This window comes from Phycomyces blakesleeanus (genome assembly GCF_001638985.1).
Source record: "Phycomyces blakesleeanus NRRL 1555(-) unplaced genomic scaffold PHYBLscaffold_20, whole genome shotgun sequence".
NCBI lineage: Eukaryota > Fungi > Mucoromycota > Mucoromycetes > Mucorales > Phycomycetaceae > Phycomyces > Phycomyces blakesleeanus.
The window spans coordinates 526,258-545,761 of record NW_017265153.1 but is presented as its reverse complement, the minus strand read 5'-3'; the positions used below and the strand labels follow the sequence as shown (position 1 = coordinate 545,761).

At 36.2% G+C, this 19,504-nt stretch overlaps 4 protein-coding genes across 4 annotated transcripts; 2 read left to right on the top strand and 2 right to left on the bottom strand.

Annotated features, from left to right (window-relative positions):
• Positions 1-279: 279 nt before the first annotated feature.
• PHYBLDRAFT_182669 (hypothetical protein) lies at positions 280-8,489 on the bottom strand (the record flags this gene model as incomplete). The annotated part of the gene is made up of 27 exons (XM_018438657.1): positions 280-423; positions 502-1,082; positions 1,150-1,244; positions 1,309-1,566; positions 1,658-1,736; positions 1,785-1,861; positions 1,938-2,068; positions 2,145-2,335; positions 2,431-2,528; positions 2,591-2,677; positions 2,738-2,814; positions 2,889-2,942; positions 2,989-3,205; positions 3,269-3,415; positions 3,514-4,399; positions 4,458-4,673; positions 4,734-4,875; positions 4,946-5,036; positions 5,107-5,130; positions 5,196-5,378; positions 5,433-5,680; positions 5,738-6,055; positions 6,121-6,465; positions 6,556-6,709; positions 6,770-7,115; positions 7,185-7,328; positions 7,396-8,489. 27 exons carry the CDS (start codon positions 8,487-8,489, stop codon positions 398-400), a joined length of 6,309 nt encoding a protein of 2,102 aa, XP_018287929.1. The 3' UTR covers positions 280-397.
• Positions 8,490-12,615: 4,126 nt separating this feature from the next.
• On the bottom strand, positions 12,616-14,869 carry PHYBLDRAFT_115863 (hypothetical protein; the record flags this gene model as incomplete). Its single annotated transcript, XM_018428484.1, has 3 exons — positions 12,616-12,831; positions 12,890-13,018; positions 13,079-14,869. Coding segments are annotated over 3 exons (2,136 nt in total), but the record flags the coding sequence as incomplete, so codon positions are not given.
• A 665-nt stretch (positions 14,870-15,534) lies between these two features.
• PHYBLDRAFT_135526 (hypothetical protein) lies at positions 15,535-17,021 on the top strand (the record flags this gene model as incomplete). Its single annotated transcript, XM_018429727.1, has 6 exons — positions 15,535-15,766; positions 15,816-15,908; positions 15,960-16,112; positions 16,168-16,320; positions 16,404-16,530; positions 16,585-17,021. The coding sequence occupies exons 1-6, from the start codon at positions 15,638-15,640 to the stop codon at positions 17,019-17,021; spliced, it is 1,092 nt and encodes a 363-aa protein (XP_018287927.1). The 5' UTR covers positions 15,535-15,637.
• A 268-nt stretch (positions 17,022-17,289) lies between these two features.
• On the top strand, positions 17,290-17,962 carry PHYBLDRAFT_159712 (hypothetical protein). The gene has a single exon (XM_018434044.1). The coding sequence runs from the start codon at positions 17,443-17,445 to the stop codon at positions 17,920-17,922; it is 480 nt and encodes a 159-aa protein (XP_018287926.1). The 5' UTR covers positions 17,290-17,442; the 3' UTR covers positions 17,923-17,962.
• Positions 17,963-19,504: the final 1,542 nt, after the last annotated feature.

Sequence of the window (19,504 nt, the reverse complement as noted above, 5' to 3'; positions counted from 1 at the left end):
TAACCAATTCTAGAATAAGGTTGAACAGCTGTAAATTCTCCTTCATATCAAAGGAGCGATCTTATTTAAGCACTGATTAAATAGACTTTATTCCTTTGTTTCTTTCTTTTGGGAGTACTGCGATTAGCGTCTGTCAAATGGCACACTAATCTCTTGACTACGGGTTGCAATAATCGACCTTAATCAATAAACTTGTACTTTAAATAATGTCTTTGAGCCAATGCGATCATCAACTTCCAAACAACAGCTTTTCCAGTTCAATTGCTGAAATATATATATACTTTATCAATGTTTTGTAAAAACACGCCGTTTTATTAATTAAATAAGAATATTATATCTGCTCTAGACTTTTGTGTATTTTTTTTCTTATAAAGAAATACATTATACTTATTGGATCTTATTCTTCGGCCGCATCAAGCATATCTAGCAGAAAAGGATTAACTATGCGCGTCGTGTGTCTTTTTCTTAAAATAATAATAATAACAGAAAGACCTGACTTACCAGACCAAGTATTATTATAAAAAGATTCCATTAAACGCCCGGCCTGTTCCTCAGACATAGAATTATTACCATCCATCATTAACCAACCATGACGTGCGTATGGACTGAGATTGGGGTGAGGAGAGAGTCCAGGTGAAGGTGTACCAAAAAATGAACTTTCTTCATCATATGGACTTGGCGATGGTGCTCCGCTTATGGTTCCTGGGGAATCCAGTCCCGCGAACGGTGATCCTTGCTGTGTATCCATCGAAAAGTTTGACATTGGAGAAATAGGTGTAGACTGATGATTTACCGGACTTGACAAATGCACATTCTCCACGATAATTCTAGGAACCGGGGAGTGTTGGCGTACATCCCTCGTCCCAGGTGTACTCAAACTAGCCACGCTGGTATCCAGGTGAAGGCTACCCGCACTTGCCACACCCAACTTCTTTATCTCCTCTTCGTTTCTCTTTAGCCAGATCTGATGAAGATATCGCTTCCTTTGAATCAGAGTCATAAACACACCACTTGCTTTCTCAACTGCATAGGCTTTCTCTAGCCGTTCTAGCTTTTCTAGACGTGCTATTAAAGGCTCCAGTCTATATACACATACACACACGTTAAAGGCAAGAGTATAAGCGCGCAAAACATAAATTAATCTCTTACGTCAGTGATTCTTCAACATCAATAAAACGGTATGTAATTATAGTCAATACATCTGCAAACGAAATGCCCTTGGATCTTTCGGCTTCTATTATTTCCTATACAGATAATTAGTCTCTATATATATATTTATGATTTCTGTGTGTGTGTTTTTTGTATTACTCTATAATAAAGATTGTATTGTTTTCTTCGCGCTTGCAATTCTTGTGGATTGATTTTTGATAGGCAGTTGTTGACCTCGTTGTAATTGTATCCATGTGTAACTCGACCAGGGATGTATGATGGGGTCCCGGGCTTGTCTATTTTGTCATCGAGTACGTGTTGTTCATCTTCATTTACTTGAATATTGCTAAGCTTTTTCAAGTTTTTGATGCTGTAAGCATCATCATAGATCCCAAGCTGTAAATGACCACGAATATGCTGTTAACACATAATACGATTATTGTTAGTAAGATAAATACAGGTGAGAATTATATGCTAAATGCAAAGTATATTAAATATTATCACTTACATGTAATAGCTTTGTAACGTCTTTTTTCTGAATATAACCTGTTCCAGTAGGATCGATTTCAGCCCACGCATGTTTAAACCTAATATTATGGATGAGCCAGATTCAAATGAATTAAATACATACTTACGTTCGAAGATCATTCTTGCTAATTCCCGTAAACCGGGACCGAGTCTCATAAGTATGCTCAAAGTTACTGATGATAACCTATGAATTATTACAAGAGAAATTAAGAAATGGTCTGTTTGTAATAATTAACCAAAGCTTTAAATAACGAACTCACAGCAGTAAACAAGTTTAGGAAGATATGAGTACAGACAATATAAAAGAAGTTGAATAAAAAGAAGCTCCAGCCAGGAGACCCACAATCCGTCTCGAGATAGTCAGCAAAGTTTACACAATTTGGGTACTGGACTGTATAATCCATCATTACATAATTCTACAAAGTGGATATATTATAAGCACCATAATATAATCAAGCCTTGCGTACCTACCCATCCTTCGCCAGTTGTCATACGAACTAGTAATAGAAGGGCATTTCCGTATGTCCTAAAATTGCCATGCTCATCTCCATTTGGTCCATAGCGTGTTAAGCCAAACAGCTCCATAAATAACATTGCGAACAAGCACATGACAATTAAGAATACAACAGAAACATGGATTATACTCGGCATTGAATTGCTATATTAAATCTGTGGATTTAGTAGCGAAACATACATAGATAATACAATTTTTTTTTCTTTTAAAGAAAGTAAAGAAAAATAAGATAAACTTACGCAACTGTGTGATATAGTTTTTGAAGGACATCTATACCTTCACCTAAGCGAAATGCTGCGAATACCAGAAAATAACGTTCTACACGCAATGTCCATAGCTAAATATACCAATTCAGCAATTAACAAAAAATTGCTTTATCTATATATTTACAATACTTACATCTGGAACCGCAAAACGCAAAATCAAAAGTAATACTGCACTAATAGCAATAAATCCATCATACCAATTCCATTTTGTGGCTGCCCACTAATAAATAAGTGTTAGATCTTCTTTAATTTTTTTTTCGATTCCTAAAAAATCCACTACCTTTTTTCGTCCCATTCCTAGAAATTTAACAAGAACCTCGAGAGCATATATAATAATACATGCAGTATAAGCGTATTCTTTTTATAAGGATAAAAATTATATAAATATAAATATATACATATGATCATCAAGGTGTCAAAAACCAATATACCTTGAAGCTGTTCGAGCCAGGTGGGGGCATTCTGGTATTCAGTACATATAATTGCTGTCAAAAGGTAAGAAAGTAGTTACAAGCAGTAGAAAAGACTCACCTATGTTGGTTATAACAACACCCATTGTGATTCTATTGAAAATTCCACGCTTGTTGGCAACAATGTCATAGCACCATCCTCGGATGACTGAATCAGGCCTGTACGCTTTGATGGTAGGTTTTATTTCAGCCATTTGGCGCCTTAGGTCGAGGTATTGTCGCTGCTTAAGTGTAAGTGTTGTTATTCCTGACCGTTGTTTAAATTTTTCGATAATAACCTATTAAGCACAAATGAGCAATGTGGAAATCAGTGTAAGAGATCATCTTCACTAAATACATACACCAACAAACAGCTGGACTGTGCCATGAGATATGATCATAAATGTGATATAGTAAATTGAATGATATATCATAGGAGAGTCCCAACTAAACGAAGGCTGCTGGCCTTCCTCAGACGGTGTACTCATTGCGCTAAACAATGAATCAACCTAAACAAATAATAAGCCTCGTATAAGCAAACATAGTAATAAAAAAAAGCAGCAATATAATAAATATATTTCACTTTTTACATATAGATCTACGTTACCCAGCCTTCGGTAGAAGTTAATCCTAGTAGATGGTTGAACGCCTGTGGAAAATTGTCAAAAGAATAGCTATTTGTTTCTGGGTTCTGCCACACTCGTGGAATAAGAATATTGGCATCGACAACATCATCTCCACTGATATTGTTGGCAAACTCTCCTAGACATTCTGCTATATTTTCCATGCCGTCGTCATTACACAGCCAAAATCTACCGCCGAATATGTTGATTCCGTAAACCGAGTAAGGTACCAATACCAAAAATGTAAGCACCAGAGCATCTAACATTAAAGGAAATGCGTGGAACAAGTCCACAAATATATCTCGAACACCTTTAAAGTAACGGATCACACGAAGAATACGTAGACTACGTACAGTACTCAAAGCACGTGGAGACCGTTCCGATCCAAGAAAAATAGTTATTATGTTAAATATAACAACTGTAAAGTCGAGAGTATTCCACGCATTGCGCAAATAGGATCTAGGTGCTAAGAATAAGCCGTCTGCAATAACACGAATAATAATCTCGATCACAAATATCAATGATAAGATGTAGTCGATTATATAAAATGCTGACTGAGCCATTGAGTCTTCGCGTAATTTTCTTGTTGAAGGTTCGTCGAGAATAACCATCATGATGCTCAAAGCGACACACGCCATGATGAACCAGTTGAATAGATTCTTACGCTCAGACTTTCCGTCATTGTTGTTACCGACTAGTCTTTTGCAAAAATATCTAGTTTTGCTTCGCTGAGAGAAAATAAAGAGGGATTTTCTCTCGTGTATATTGCTTTGTAGTGCACGTCGGTTTTCTTCGGCTACAATTAATTCGTAATCATCTGTTGCATCTTCTATTGTAATGTCAGCAAAGGCAGTGCTAGTGTATACGTGTCTATGGATAATATATCGATCAGTAATTGCTCTAGTTGAAGTAGAAGCCTAAGTTTTACCCGTGGCCCGATTTTTTTTTCGCGTGCTCATCTTTTTCCGCGGTTTTGGCTTCTTCGGCCAAGACAGCTGCTTCACCTTCCTTAAGATCTGGGTCATCATGATCAACAAGTAGTTCTGCCAAAGAAGATTTTGATACGGGTACTGTAAGACTAGTAGGCATCCTTGGTATCTGAACACTTCTATTTTCGCTTCTTTTATAGAGGGATCCGAAAAGTCTAATTGGTTGATAAGAAAAAAAAAGGTCAATTGCTTTTCTCGTGTTGTTTTACACCTACTTGTTCAAAATAGTTTCTGCCTTGTGTATATCTTTGTGGGTATGCTGTCGAATAAAGCGTTTGATTTGGTATTGTTTTATATACTCCTCCTCTAGTTCAAAGTTCTCCAAAATAACAGCAATATATAAACCAGCCAGAATGACTGATTAAAAACATCATAAGATATAGCTACCCATGTGTATCTGATTTTTCTATATAAAAAAATAGCTTACATCTTGCAAAGGCAAAATAAATACATGTAAATATAGCCGCATAAATAGATCCAAGTCCATTCTGACTTTCCATGGCGTTATATAAAAGTTGCTTTTTAAAGATAAATAAAAGACACGGTGAGCTTAATAATACTAGTAGGTCGTTGTAAGTAAATACATACCGTCCAGGTCTCACTTGTGTACAACTAGACAACAAACAATAGAAAGTAAGTTAATGTTAGATTTAAATAGTTATGTTTTTCAAGCTTACCATTATCAGAGTCATAAAACTTTGCCAAAAAGCATCAAAGCGTAGTTCCGTAGAGTCTGCGTCCATAAAGTCTACAAAGTCTCCTCCTAACATTTGCATAAAAATTGGGCTACAAAGAGATGTGGCCAGTACCAAGAAAATAACAATGTTGGTAATACTTTCGCCATTACCAAGAGAGGCATACTAAGATATTTTAAAATATGTCAGCTATACTCCATGAATTTTTTAGGTGCCTACAATGATTCTTCGGACGCGTGGAAAGCAAATAAGCAGACGATAGAGGCGCAGTACTTGAAATATTGTCAAGTATTTGTATGCCTCTGAGTCCTGGATCATTGGAAGCTGTATGACACATGTACTGATCACCAAGAACAAGTCAAATCGATTTCTCCCCGAAGACCAGAATTGTATCCAGTTTGGTGCTCCAACGAATCGAAGGACAATTTCGATGACAAATATGAAAGTAAATGTAGTCTCAGCATTATCTACAGATCATGCAATAGGTTATTATTGATGTTTTCTTATAACAATTATAAACATACCAATAATCTCTAGCGTTTTTTCGGTCGCATAAAATGATCGCATGCACATGAATACAAGGTCTAAAAATACCAATAATCCTCCAAAGTAAAAGAACTTTGGGCTCTTTACCATATTGACCACATTTCGTTTAAACCATATACGGGTCACTCCGATACCAGAATCTTTGTGGGCATCTTCAAACATCCATGGAATATCTTCATGTGTAGAGTTCTCGTGTGAGTCTGCTAGTCTGAGTAATGGATATGACTTTTTTTTTGCTTTGAATCCACTCCCATAATTATTGGCACGGATTTGGGTAAAGGTTGATGTGATTACAGCTAAAATCAGAAACGATAGATTTTAGTTTAGCCAAAATAAACTACAGTGTAAGAATACGACTTACCGAACACCAAAAATGTGACTAAGAAGCTTAGAACATAGACACATATGCAGTAATATACCGCGACTGCATTAGAGTCGCCATCTTGATTCTGATACATCATCGGGGTCCATCCTTCAAGGGTTTGGACTGTGTAAATGCTCAGGAAAGAATAAAATATGGTATCGTAATTTACAAATCCAAAATTTGGATTGTTTATAGGATCTTCAATACAAATTTGGCCACTTTTGCAAATATTCCCTTGTGGTCCTGGGAAGCCATACGTTTCTCGGATAACGTTGTATGGTCCAATTAGTTCAGTGCCATTGTAGAATCCTGAACAGTAAGCAGGGGGCTCTACATATGTGGCTATAAACCATCATATGGAACATATTTACAATAAACATATATTAAGAATTAAATATAGTTAAGTCTGGTATTATTATTATTTTTACTTACATACACCCGCAGAGTCAAGCACATAACACCTTCTTGAGAACACGCCTTGGAATGATATAAGACCAATTAAGGCCCACAGGAGTAGAAAAAAGAACAAGAACCCCAGGACAACCAGCAAAAGACCGAGGCTTTCTTCAAGAGATCTTACAATCATCTAAATATATAGCGTTTAAATTCATGATGCAATGTAAATTCCGTCGATAATGCCACTTACTGCAGTACCAGGGAATATTAGCAAGAGACGCAGAGGTCGTGTGGCACCCAAGGTCTTGAATAAGGTAAAATAGCGATATCCATGAAGCATAAATCCAAAATCGATCCAATAGCATACAATTGATGTCAGATCGAGAATGTTTCCAAACTTATTGAGGTATGCTTTATGTTCGAGCTCAATTTTGTCTTCCTCTTCTTTTTGGTCATTATCATGCAAGTTTCGACTAAGTCCACGCAGACGACGGATACAATTCGATATAGGCGTAAATATCATAGATAGTCGGCTCTTTTCTCGGGTAGGTGGTATCCAGAAACCATACACGATTATTTTAGCGATTGCTTCCAGGCTATTAGCCGAAGAATTATTAGCCGGCACAAGCAAAATTATACATGTATATGTATATATATTATTTTACCTGTATATTGATTGAATGCAAAGAATAGGATAATGAGTCCATTGCTTTCCAAATATTGATTTCTCATCGTTATTTTTTATTGGGACACATGCCATCAAGAACCAATGAAGTAATAGAAGAAGTAATAGAAGCACCTCAATATTCCTATTAAAAAAAGCATACGTACAAGACACTTGGGATCAATAATACTCAATGGAAATTAGGTACTCACTTTGATTTCACTAGCTTCCACAACCACAATCGTATAGTGTTTGTAGGGGAGAATAGGTTAAGTGAATAACCTTGAAGTTGATTTTCTTTTGACTCTTTTGGTAAGTTGTCGATTGGATCATTTAAATCAAGGGGTCGTTGAATATCGCTTGTATTTTTTTCGTCAAAAGCTTCTCTTGCTGCTGCTGTTGCTGTTACTGTTACTGGCGCAGGTGCCGTTGTTGATGGTGGTTGATGCTGTGGTGGGGATGATGGTGGGGATAAATATGTTTCTTTCCAGGGCTCTATGGTATATTTCTTTTTTTTATTTTCGGGTGAACGCGAGTTAATTACTCTGGCAGCGGCCTCGTATATCAGATCCAGATACTGCTGCATTTGACTTCGTCTTTTCCGGACAGGGTGGTTATGGTGGTGGTGGTGGTAATGATGATGGTTAATATGGCGGAGTTTTCTGGACTGGTCGTATGAATATTCCATATAACGATGAGCTTCTGCGTTGTATGCTTTCATAGAAGCATTATCACTCATTGATGTCACAGAAGATGTGCCTGATAATTTGTTATCTTTACAAGAAGAGTTTGCGTTTGGGCTGTCTTTAAATCGATCTAATGTAGAAGTCCACTGAAAGTGAGAGTAATCACTCACTCGAGGCGAAGACGGTTGGCTTTTATACCAAAGCTTCTCGTCATCGGTAGAGCTAGTGATTCGGTTAGAATTACGGCGTGACCTCAAGCCAGTTCCGCCCAAAACCAAGTTATCATGTGGAGTGGCAATACCAAGGCCTGCAGTGACACGCTCATCCACAACATATGTATTCGGCGTCGATAGATTGTGTGGATTGTGATGTAGTAGCTTATCTATTTTGTTTTTTCGACGAAGCAGATCTCTAGTAAGTGGTAATGGTGTTGATAGATGCGATGAAGGCTGTTGTTGATTAGGAGAATGGTGAATAAACTCAATAACGTCTTCTGCCTGTGCTGTTGTCAAAGTGATCTGAGGGACATTCACGGAGGAGGCGTCACTTAAAGGTGTCTGTGGTGAGGCACGGTTAGACTTCGGCTCAGATTCGGTTGGAATTATTCCAGAATCAGGCATTGTGGTAAAAAAAATGGCCACCCCAACAACCTCTTTATCAGCGTTTGAAAATGAGCATAGCCCAGTCTCAACCAATGAACTTTATATTTTTTCTACCCAGACTTTAATCAGCTAAAGAGGCTTCTGTCGGACATATAATTCTTCCATTCAGGCAAAAATCTTAACCTAAAGTCAAATAGATTTTTGAAACGATGCAAACTGGTACTTTTTCACACTATTCAGACTGGTTCCCGCTTTCCGTTTGATGTTTATATGAATTTATTTATAATTTAATACCTATATAATAATAATATGCATTTTTATTTACAGTCAGGTGTAAATGTATATACGTGCTCTATACTGTTGGACATAAGCTAATTACAGAATGTTTTTTTCTTCTTCTTTTGCACTTAATCAGATAATGAAGCTACCATATTGAAAGCTCTTTTACATGCATATCTGAAAATACAATAACAGACCATATTAGTCTACGATAGGACTTGCATAATAACAGGTAGGCTCTTTTTCTTAAAATTATTATATTTTGTCAGATATATAATTTATGGGCATAAAATCGTACATACATATGTTTCTGAATAAAGCTTTTGGATACCAAATGTACATAAAGTTAACAAGACACTTAGCATATTACTAAAATATTACTCATGTATGAACTCAAGTGTTTGTTTGTTTTTGTCAAGTAGTACAGAGTCTAAAAAGTAAATCCTTTGGCGAATTATTTGCTTACAAGCGCACAGGTTACAGATTATGTTTTATTAAATGTATAGTGTTGTAGATCTAAAGATCATATGGTATCCCAAGTACAAAGAATGAAAAGAGAAACAAACAATAATAAGCTAAATGGTTGAATCTGCTCTCTACTTTGCGGCTGTGTAAAAGAAAAGAAAAAAAGTGTAACGTTTGTAAGAGGGCATTTTCGAATTTAACCTGTGACCTCAAAAAAAAAAGTTTTGATTTTCTCTTTTTTGAATGCGAAACTTTGTGTGCTTATCTTAGGATTGCATAGCTCAATAAAGGTGTTTGAGTCCCGGTCTTTTTATAGAATTTAATATCTATGCTTGGGAGAGCTTTTAATTGGTAACAGTAAAAAGGTTGATGAAAGAAAATATTTTCCTCTCAAAAGCACACTATAGTACTCGAATTGATACCAAAAGAAGCATATTTATGTTTTGATCATAATAAAAGACATGTAAAGGAGAGTATAATTAAGAATATTATTATGTATTCTTTAACCAACAGTTTTCGAGCAATACAATTATACAGCTGTTTTTGTATGGGTGTAACAGCTTACTCCCGATATTAGTATATAGCTATCTAAATTATTTTATTTTGGAGGAAATTCTTACAAAGATCCGTAATAAAGACATTTAAAAACAATAGTTAGACTTATCAAAAAATGAAAATGTATCGATCGTATTCTTTTTAATATAGCTCTCATAATAATATTGTTATTTTCAGACCCACATTAAAACATCTAGTCAATGATAAAGGCCCTAGAAATTTTGTTGGAAAAATCCAAAAATGAAAAACCAGAAACCTAATTATGGTTTATTAATATAAAATTTGTCTAAATACATATACATTTGTGCATCCCGGCTCTCTTTCTTTCTTTCTTTCTTTATATATACAATACAGTAGTAAGTTCAATTCAACGAAATCCCATCTCTTTTCTTAATTTTAAAGTTTCAGGACTGAATAGACTAGCTCGATACATTGCCATAGGATCCTGGCCATAATTTACAGATCCTCCTCGCCCTTGTGAAGACTGGTAGGAAATAGCTGAACTACCATCATTAATAAAAGAATTTAACATGGACTCGTCTTCATTAGCTTCTTCATTTTCACCGTCATCAGTACTGAACTCATCGCTACTACGTTCTGCTTCAACATCCAAAAATGGGTTATCTTCTTCGAGCACAATAGTTTCTTTTTTGCGTCCATTCTCTGATCCATTTTTCTTTGATTTCTTGATATTGCTTTGGATAACTTTAGTGTTGTCTGATGCTCGTTTGAGTCGTTTAAGTTTCCGGGGTTCTGGAAGATCAGAGCGTGTTGTCTCCTCTTCGTTCTCGTCCAAAATTATTGTAACCGGTCCACGTCGCTTTATAGTGCCGCTTGGTTGGTTTGGACTATCTAGACTATATGGTCGCTTTAAACCGCGTGATCTTATTTTTAATCGAAGGGGGGACTCTTCGGAAGCCTCGCTATATTCCATTCTAATAGGTGTTTTGAATAAAGGGGTGGAAGCTTCGGGCGGAAAATAATTTTCTGGGTGCACCGATGGCGAGACACTTGTAGGATATAAACCCAAAGGGGGTGATGGAGGCAGGATATCAGAGTAGATTTCGGGTTCTGGTGTTGTTTCGGTCTCATTGATTATATGAACATCTTCATCAAGGGCATTATAGTCCACGTAATCATCTGCTAAATTTCCTCTCGTAAATACAGGTTTTTTCTTCTCGTGGTGCCCTTCTTCAAAGTCCTGGCAAGCTTCTTCTAACTCTTCTGTTAATATACTTTGGCTTCTGATTAAAATAGGCTTTTCGATATATTCGTTGTTGTTTCTGGTCTCCACATTTGATTCAATTACATGGTCAATATCGTTTGGGTGATCTACAAAATATTTCAAATCTGATTCGTCGATCGAAAACTCAAAATCATCGAGCTCGTCGTTGTCTTTGTTTCCCAATTGACTGCAATTTGTCTGTACATATAATGCTGATATTGGTGATTTACTTGGTGATAAACGTATGGGTGAATTGAATAACTGATCTAGAAGATCCTGGCCAAGTAAACTTTCATCAATTTTTTCTATCGGGCTATCTATCTCTTGTGGAAATAAATTGTCTTTTCCATGATAGGTATTGATTTGGGTAATGCTATTGATTTGAAGTGCATTGGCAACAAGGATCTTATAATGCACCCTTCTTTTTTCCGAAATTTCTATTCCCTGTGTACTTAGTATTGGAAAACTTATATTCCAGGCGAATTCGTTTGAAGTAGTTAAGCTCTTTTTTGGATCTGTGTTGGTATTTTGTTTGCGAATTTTTGGTAGCCAATCGTTAAAATCAAAAGATTCGCTTTTGGCTTTTTCTGGGTTTACCAGAGAATTTAGCTCATTAGACTTTGGGGATGGTTTCGTGTAATTATCAGAGTTTGATTTGGTCAATTTGGTGTCAATTATGTTCAATCGTTTTACAGTATCGGGTTCCCTTGGTTTATTTTGGTGTTCAGGCTCTGTCACATGCTTGAATTGATGTATTTCTGGTGAATGCGTGATGGGCATCTCCTGAGTATCGGGTAATATTGGTTCGTAATCCAAGATCATGTCGGAATGGCAGTACGCCTCTTGTTTTTGTTCGTATTCCTTGTAATCAGCACTGGTGAAGGTAACATTGTAAGAGTTTACATGAAAGTCCTTTTCTGAATTATCTACTGGTATTTTTTTGGATGTTTGAATTCTCGGGAGTTCTCTTTGTTTCCCTTTGTTTTTTGTGACAAGACCTTCAAATGAGTCTTCTAAAAACATATCCCATGGTTGGTCTATCTCATCGTCGGAAGCATTAAGAATACCCCGTGTGGCGAAAGGACCCAAAGACTGTAGAAACTTCTCGTTATCATCCTTATCATTCGTAGCTGCTGGTTTTATATCGCCTGCTGTCGAATAAACTTTTGGTCCTATGGACAAATCATTTCTTATGATAGGTTGGCGTGATGGTAAGAAGAGTTTGTTTTCTTTAAATAAACTTTTTTGGTATAATACACCTTGAGGAACCATTTCTTTGTCGATGTTTACTCGCTCTGATTCTCCTGGGTGACGTTTGCGATAATGTATGTTGTTGATTATATTAATGAACTGATTTGTACGATATGAGTGGCCGACGAATTTGTGTGGATTTGGGTAAACGTCAGAAATTGTGTACTTTGAAGACCCTTCTAATGGATTAGCTAATGGCCAGTATCTCGTCCTGATACTGTCCAGAGATTCGAAGTTATACACGCCTGTCTGAAACTTTTTTATGAAATCAGATAAGATTTCTGGCCGTAGGGTTCCATCCGGATTGGACGTTGAATTTTGGAGACCTCCATTTTTTCCTTTTTTTGATATCGTCTTGATATAGCTACCGATATTTAGCTTCTTCTTGCAACAAACAGGCTTGTAGTTTTCAGGGAGAATGTAAGGATTCTTTTTGAAATAAGTCAGCAAATTCTTTTGTGCGATTGCTCTTTGTACACTATTGTAAGAGTCCTTTGCTTTTTGATATTTTCTTTCTTCCTGCTCAGTCATAAGAAGTATGCATTGCCCTTGGCGTTTTCGCCCTGTTCGACCAATACGCTGAAGCTATAGTTTAAACAGGTATTAGAATGCCTTTTGGTAATTATATATTAGTCTTTTGTACCATTCGAATTGGAGAACTTTGCGAGTCATAGCACACTATCAGGTCGACTTCTCCGATGTCCAAGCCTTCTTCTCCGATTGAGGTTGCAACGATTACATTGATTTCTCCTTGTTTGAATTTAGAAACGACCTTTATATAAACATATTAGGGACGGTAATTTGGTCGTTTCGTTTTCATAAAGATAATTACCTCTTGTTGTTCTTTTTGATTTAAACCTTTTGTGCCATTTTTTCCACTTGCTTGGCCAATAAAACTACAGCATCTGATAAGTGGTTGGTGCTTTGATAACACCTTCACGATTTCTTCTACGGAACTACGATAGGATGAAAACACTATTACTTTCGTGTTTGTATGTCCTATACTACTGGTTTGGTTGTTCTCAAAATGGTGTTTTATAGAATGAATAAGACTATTGATCTTTGGATGACCAACAAAATCGGGTCGGTCGTAGTTGTTTCTTAGATTTCTCAAAAGGTTTTTGAGTTTAAAGTCACTCAATAACTTTGCTTTTTCTTTTGGTACATGCTTTCCAGAATCAATGACCGTCTGAATATCTTGTAGTGTCTGGTCGATACTAGTTAAAAAAGGCCCGACTCCATGTTGACAAAGCATGTCATAAGCACGACTTAAACCATCCCCGATTGAGAAGTCTGTTTGTACCATGGACTTGACAGCAGGTGAGAAATTCTTGGCATTCATTGAAAACTCCTTTCGAGCCATCATTAACTGGAATGGTGTATTTCTTTCAGGTGCTTCGTCATATATTGCTTGAAATTTGGTAAGGCGCCGTAATAAAGGAGTGAACACCTCATTTCTGAAAGTTCTAATAGCGTTTTGTACAATTCCTTCTCCCTCGTCTAGTCTTACGATGATTGTACGAATGCTTTTTCCAAAAGAATACTCTCGGATATCCATTGAGTCCTCTGTTCGTATCTCCACATTAGCTATCCGGAGATTGTCTAGTACAACCTGAACTTTTTCAATGTTCGTTCCAGGAGTGGCAGTCAAGGCGAGTACTCGGAACTGATCATGTGTCTTTAAAATCAACTTAACAGTCTCGGTGTAAGCGTAATTTCCAGTAGCTTTGTGGGCTTCATCAACCACAATACAAACTATTTGGTCGGCAGGGCATATTCGAGATTTAAGGTCGTTTTGTAGCACCTGTGGCGTCAGGAAAAATACTCGCTTTGTTCTCCACATTTCTTTACGTTTTGGGGGATTCATTCCTCCTGTCATGTCAACAGTGTCTTTTTGTGGAAGTCCACAAACATTAAAGCATGCCTCAATTTGTTGTGTTACCAAAGGCCGTGTTGGTGCCATAAATATAATTTTTGCGCTTGGAAACCAACGGTAATAATTATACATAACCACTGCAGCAATAAATGTTTTTCCCAGACCAGTAGGAAGTGCTACGAGAGTGTTTGTGAATATGGCTTTTTTTATGATGCTGTATTGGTAGGATCTAATTGGATAATTTGTAGGATAAACCCAAGTGGGAAGTGCATCTCGATCAAATGGATGAAATGTTTGTGCTTCTGGCGATGGAGGCTGGGGAGGTTCCTGATCTTCTTCCAAATGTGATATTTCGCCATATACTAGACTGCTTCTATTGGTGCTTTGTTGTGCTGGAGATCTTGTTTGCCGGATTGGGGAGATTACTGCTGCGGATGATCGTCTGTGTGTGATTATAGGCGAGCCAAAGAATGAAGTTAATTGACTTTGTGGAATGTTTTTTACAGAGTGATTATGGACATCTAAAGTATTGCTTTGCTGAAATGTGTCTGAAGAATTGCTTATTTCAGCAGTGTCTGCTAATCTTATTAAAGCTTCTGGATCAAAATCATCGAATTCACTAAACGAATCTGAATCTTGAGCTGCATTTAAAGGTGGCTCATTATTTGCTGCTTCTACTCTGTCAAGCTCTTCTAGGAATTCGGGTGTGAGGTCAAGGTCATCGTCGAAATCGTCAAAGTCAGACATTGTTTGTTGGCATTAAATCGTTGTACACCTTTTTTATTAAGAACCTGCGCTTTATAAAATTACGATTTCTTAGTCGTTTATATAAATAGTTACAAGATTTAGAATTGATTGTACATAAAATGAAGTGGAAAGAGCATTTTGTGAGACAACTGGTGTTAGCTTAAAGAAATTCGAATCAGCATATATATTTCTATATACATTAAGTTGCTACTTAATGTACAATCTTGAATATTGACTTGAACATAAAGCTGTTTTCCATTAAACAAACTCAGGCTTATCATTTTTATTAAATTCTCAAATAAGACATTCATATAACAATAATGATGCAGTCTTTTCGAATCATATTCTATTTAAACTTGATTTATTTCTTAACGTTTTATCATTTTCATTGAAGTTGTCCTCTTTTATTAAAGGTTCTCATTATTCATGTGTTCTTGCCTATCATAAATCAAATTAAATCATGTTTGTCTAAGAAATATTTCCAAAACCTATTAAATTACTTTTTTCTGTTTAACTCCCATATTGGTGCAAATAGCATTATAGCTAAATGCACCTCAACCTGACGAATGAACGATGCAATCGTGTGCAAACTCTCAGCCTAGCCACGTGAGTCTCAACGCTTATTGCAGGAGTAGTTCTCGTACTTTGCTTAACCAGCCAACAAAGTCTATCAGAAATTTCTTTGTTGAGCGAAAAATAAAAACGCCTAGGTTCTCCTGCTCCTTTTTTAGTAGTCCTGCTTACCATTACATTCCCTAAAGACGAATAATGAGACTCGCTGTTTATGGTGGAGCGTCTTTTATGCTCGCGCTAGGCGTTGTTCTGTCAGCATTACATCAAAACTCGAACTTCTATGCAGCATGCGTCTACCTTTCAAAATCTAGCTCATGTGTGATGGTAAGCTTTGATTAGCTATAGGCGACTAAACTCAACGTATGTGAAACAGGTACTTTTGAACCTGGGATTACTCTTCTCTATTATTATGGGCAAGACTTTGCAATCCATTTTCTTTGGCCAACTTCGAGCGATTGAAGTAGAGGTACGGATATTAAAGCTCGCGAGTAAGTCGATCTAACTTTTTTAGAAACAGCATCTGTATGAACGTTCGTGGTATGCTGTAACAGAAACCTGTCTCGCAATGACCATATTTCGCGAGGAATTCGATCTTCAGTTTGTACTTGTGTTTGCGACCTTACTCTTCCTAAAGATATTTCATTGGCTTTGTCAAGACAGAGTTGAATTTGTGAGTACAGAATAAATAAAGGATATTTTTAGGTTGTGTATTGATACTCTTCTAGATGGAACAATCTCCGTCTCATCGTATGACATTTCATGTCCGTATGGTGAACCTTATGGCACTTCTTTTACTCATCGATATTCTACTGGCATGCCACGCTATTAATGTTACCATCACTAAAGGTCCCAATATGATGATAATGTTTGGATTTGAGGTAAGCTTATAAGTTATATTTGTCCATCCACATTCATTTCATAATAAAAAAAAGGTTAAATAGCTAACTATATAATTTATTAGTATACCATATTGATTTGTATCATGACTTCAATTATTGGAAAATACATACTTAATGTCGTTGATATGCGCTCACAAGAACCATGGGAAGGGAAATCCATGTATGTGTTTTACTTGGATCTTGTCACAGGTAAGCGCAACAAATAAGCTAATTAAACTACAAATACTTATACAAACACCTTAGATTTCTTCAAGCTTATTACCTACATCGTGTTTTTCATTTTCCTTTGTTTCTTCTACCAGCTTCCTTTACATATTGTCCGTGATGTATATGTCACCTTTAGATCTTTCATCCAGAAATGCCGTGATTTGTACCGCTACCGGAGAGCGACCCGTAACATGAACGAACTTTATCCAGACGCTAGTGCAGAAGATTTACTTCGTACAAGTGACAGTACATGTATTATTTGTAGAGAAGAGATGCATGCTATAGTAGTGGATAACAATGGACATGCGGATGCTCCGGGAGATATTGATCAAAATTTAGATCAACCAAAAAAGCTACCATGTGGTCATATATTTCACTTTTACTGCCTGCGAAGCTGGCTGGAAAGACAACAAAGCTGCCCAACCTGGTTAGTTACCAGTATTACATTAACATTGATAAGAAACCAATACTAATTTCTTACTACCCTTATGAATAACAGCCGTCGATCGGTACTTTCGAATGGTATGGATTTAAAAGTAATTGTATTATCAATATACATGTTAATATTGAATAATGTTGCTTCTTTGTTTTTTGTTAGCATCTCAGCCGACGCCTCCAGAGCAAGCACAAGCGCCGCCAGCACAAGCTCAGGAACCTCCTGTTGAAGCTGGCCAAAATAACAACCATACAAATGACCACCCATTATTCCACCCACAAGATCAAACACGGCAGCACTCTGAGAACAATCAACACAATCATTTCAATGGATTTCATAGTTCGCACACAATGAATCAAGTTCCTCATTTTTCTACCAGAATGGATTCATCTCATGAGGGAGGCACGCTTCATACACAGCATACAATACACACCCCTCTTCAATCCCAAATTCCAGGAATGATTCCCTTAATACCTCTCTTGGGACAAAACTCTGGGATCTTGCATTCAAATGCACCTGGCCAGGTTACTTCTGTAACACTTCCTGAGTCTCTGAATGAAGAACAGCTACAGACGTTGGCGGAGACCACGCGTGAATCTATGGTTCAAAGATTACGTTTGCTAGAAGGTGTTCAAAGTCAAATATTTCATAGTATGCAAATTCTTGCAGAAGCGCTTAGTGTCGTTCCTACTAATGATATGCGATCTGCATCACAAAGCGAAACTTCTAATGCATTCACATCAACATCCCAACCCACTGGACAATCCAGCTCTCTATCGCCAAACACATCTACCACTCCTACATCTTCAGCATCTACACTCTCTGACGAGCCTTTGGAGACTTCTTCTTCAAACAAGCAAAAAAAGGGAAAGATGCCTGACTATAGTACACGTCTGGAAGATGTGAATACCAACGACTCTTCTAGTGACAAAGAATGATTATTGAGACATTTGCAAATAAATATACTGTATTTTCACTAATTATTCACAAATTACGAATAAGTTTTTCACACATTTGTAAATAAATTTTCGCCTATATGGATAAAGCATATCTACTAATAATGGATTTAATTTTTTTTTATAAAATATCACATTATGAATTTGCTAATCCAGAAAATAAATAAATTTTACTCTGTCAATTGAGAAAGCAGTTGCTGTGTACCCTAAGAAATACACCAAATACACAGTGTATCGTCAACTTCTACGTTTTACTTTAAATCAATATTAAATATATTTGTTTCTCTTTTTTCTTGTCTTTCAATAAATTACCAAAAATTCTAACTGTCATTTTATTTCTAATTGACTCTAATTAATTTATTTTTACTAATATTAAAACAAAATGACATGAGGCTTAGGTGATTGTCAGAAGAAAATGCCCTTACAAGACTTGCATATATGTCAGCTCCTTTTATATCCATTCTTCCCTCTTCTATTCCTTCTGTGTGTATCATAAAAACTACTATTGAGACATTTTATTTCAATGATTGAGTTAGTAATAATCTCTTTCTCTAAGTTTTGGCAATCATTTACCTAGCACAGGCCCCTTGTTCCATTCAGTACAAGAAGTTTGATCACATTAAAAGACTATAGTCTACCATTATTTCAACTCAAACCTCCGTTACTCTGATCTTACTATCCCTAATATTCGTAGCACACAAAAGAATGAAAGTTTACTAAAATGTACTAGCAGAGTGATTAATTGATTATAAAATCGCAGTCAACTAAGCTTGGCTTCTTTTTTGGTGATTATACAAAAAAAAACAATTATGTATTGCTTGTATCCTATTTTACTTATAATAATTTAAAATATCACAGAAACTCTCATCAATGTGTTTTTAGAACTGGAGACGTTTCTAAACTGCCTTTAATTTTCTTTGGAGATATGCTTACAAACAAGGTAAGTGTTAGATTTCGCAGTTTACGACATGGAGTATTCGAGAGAATTTCCAAGCATCTTCTTGTAAAGCAGGAGATCGGAGAATTGTACCTTCTGGACATCAATGAACTTAACACGTCAAAAGTACTTATGCACTTTTTCTTTGAAGTTTTATTCTTTATATTCAATATTGATTGTGTAGGTTTTCAACTCCTGTAATACCAAAAACCTAGGATATTTCCGAAATGCCAACAACAGACCTACCCATTTAATATTAGTTTAAGACAACTTAAAGATGCTTACAGGTAAAGAACATTCTAGTCATTTTTACCTTGTCTCAACTAAATCCCCTTCTATCCCAAATTTTATTCTTTCATGTCTCTTCTTTTTTTTTTTGTCCAAAAAAGGTAAGAGAATTGTCTAAAAATTAATTTTCATTCGTCCAAAAAAAAACTAACATCGTCTCAATTTCAAGTATAAACACTATAATATCCAATAATTTGAACGAACTTGTATTTTTTAAAGTATCAGATTAGAGAAATATCCATAATTAGACATTTTAGTTTAAAATACCTTCTATTTTTAATTTCAAAGTAAAGCAGTCTTATTTTTTTATTTAATAGTAAATTTTAGCCTAGAATACTG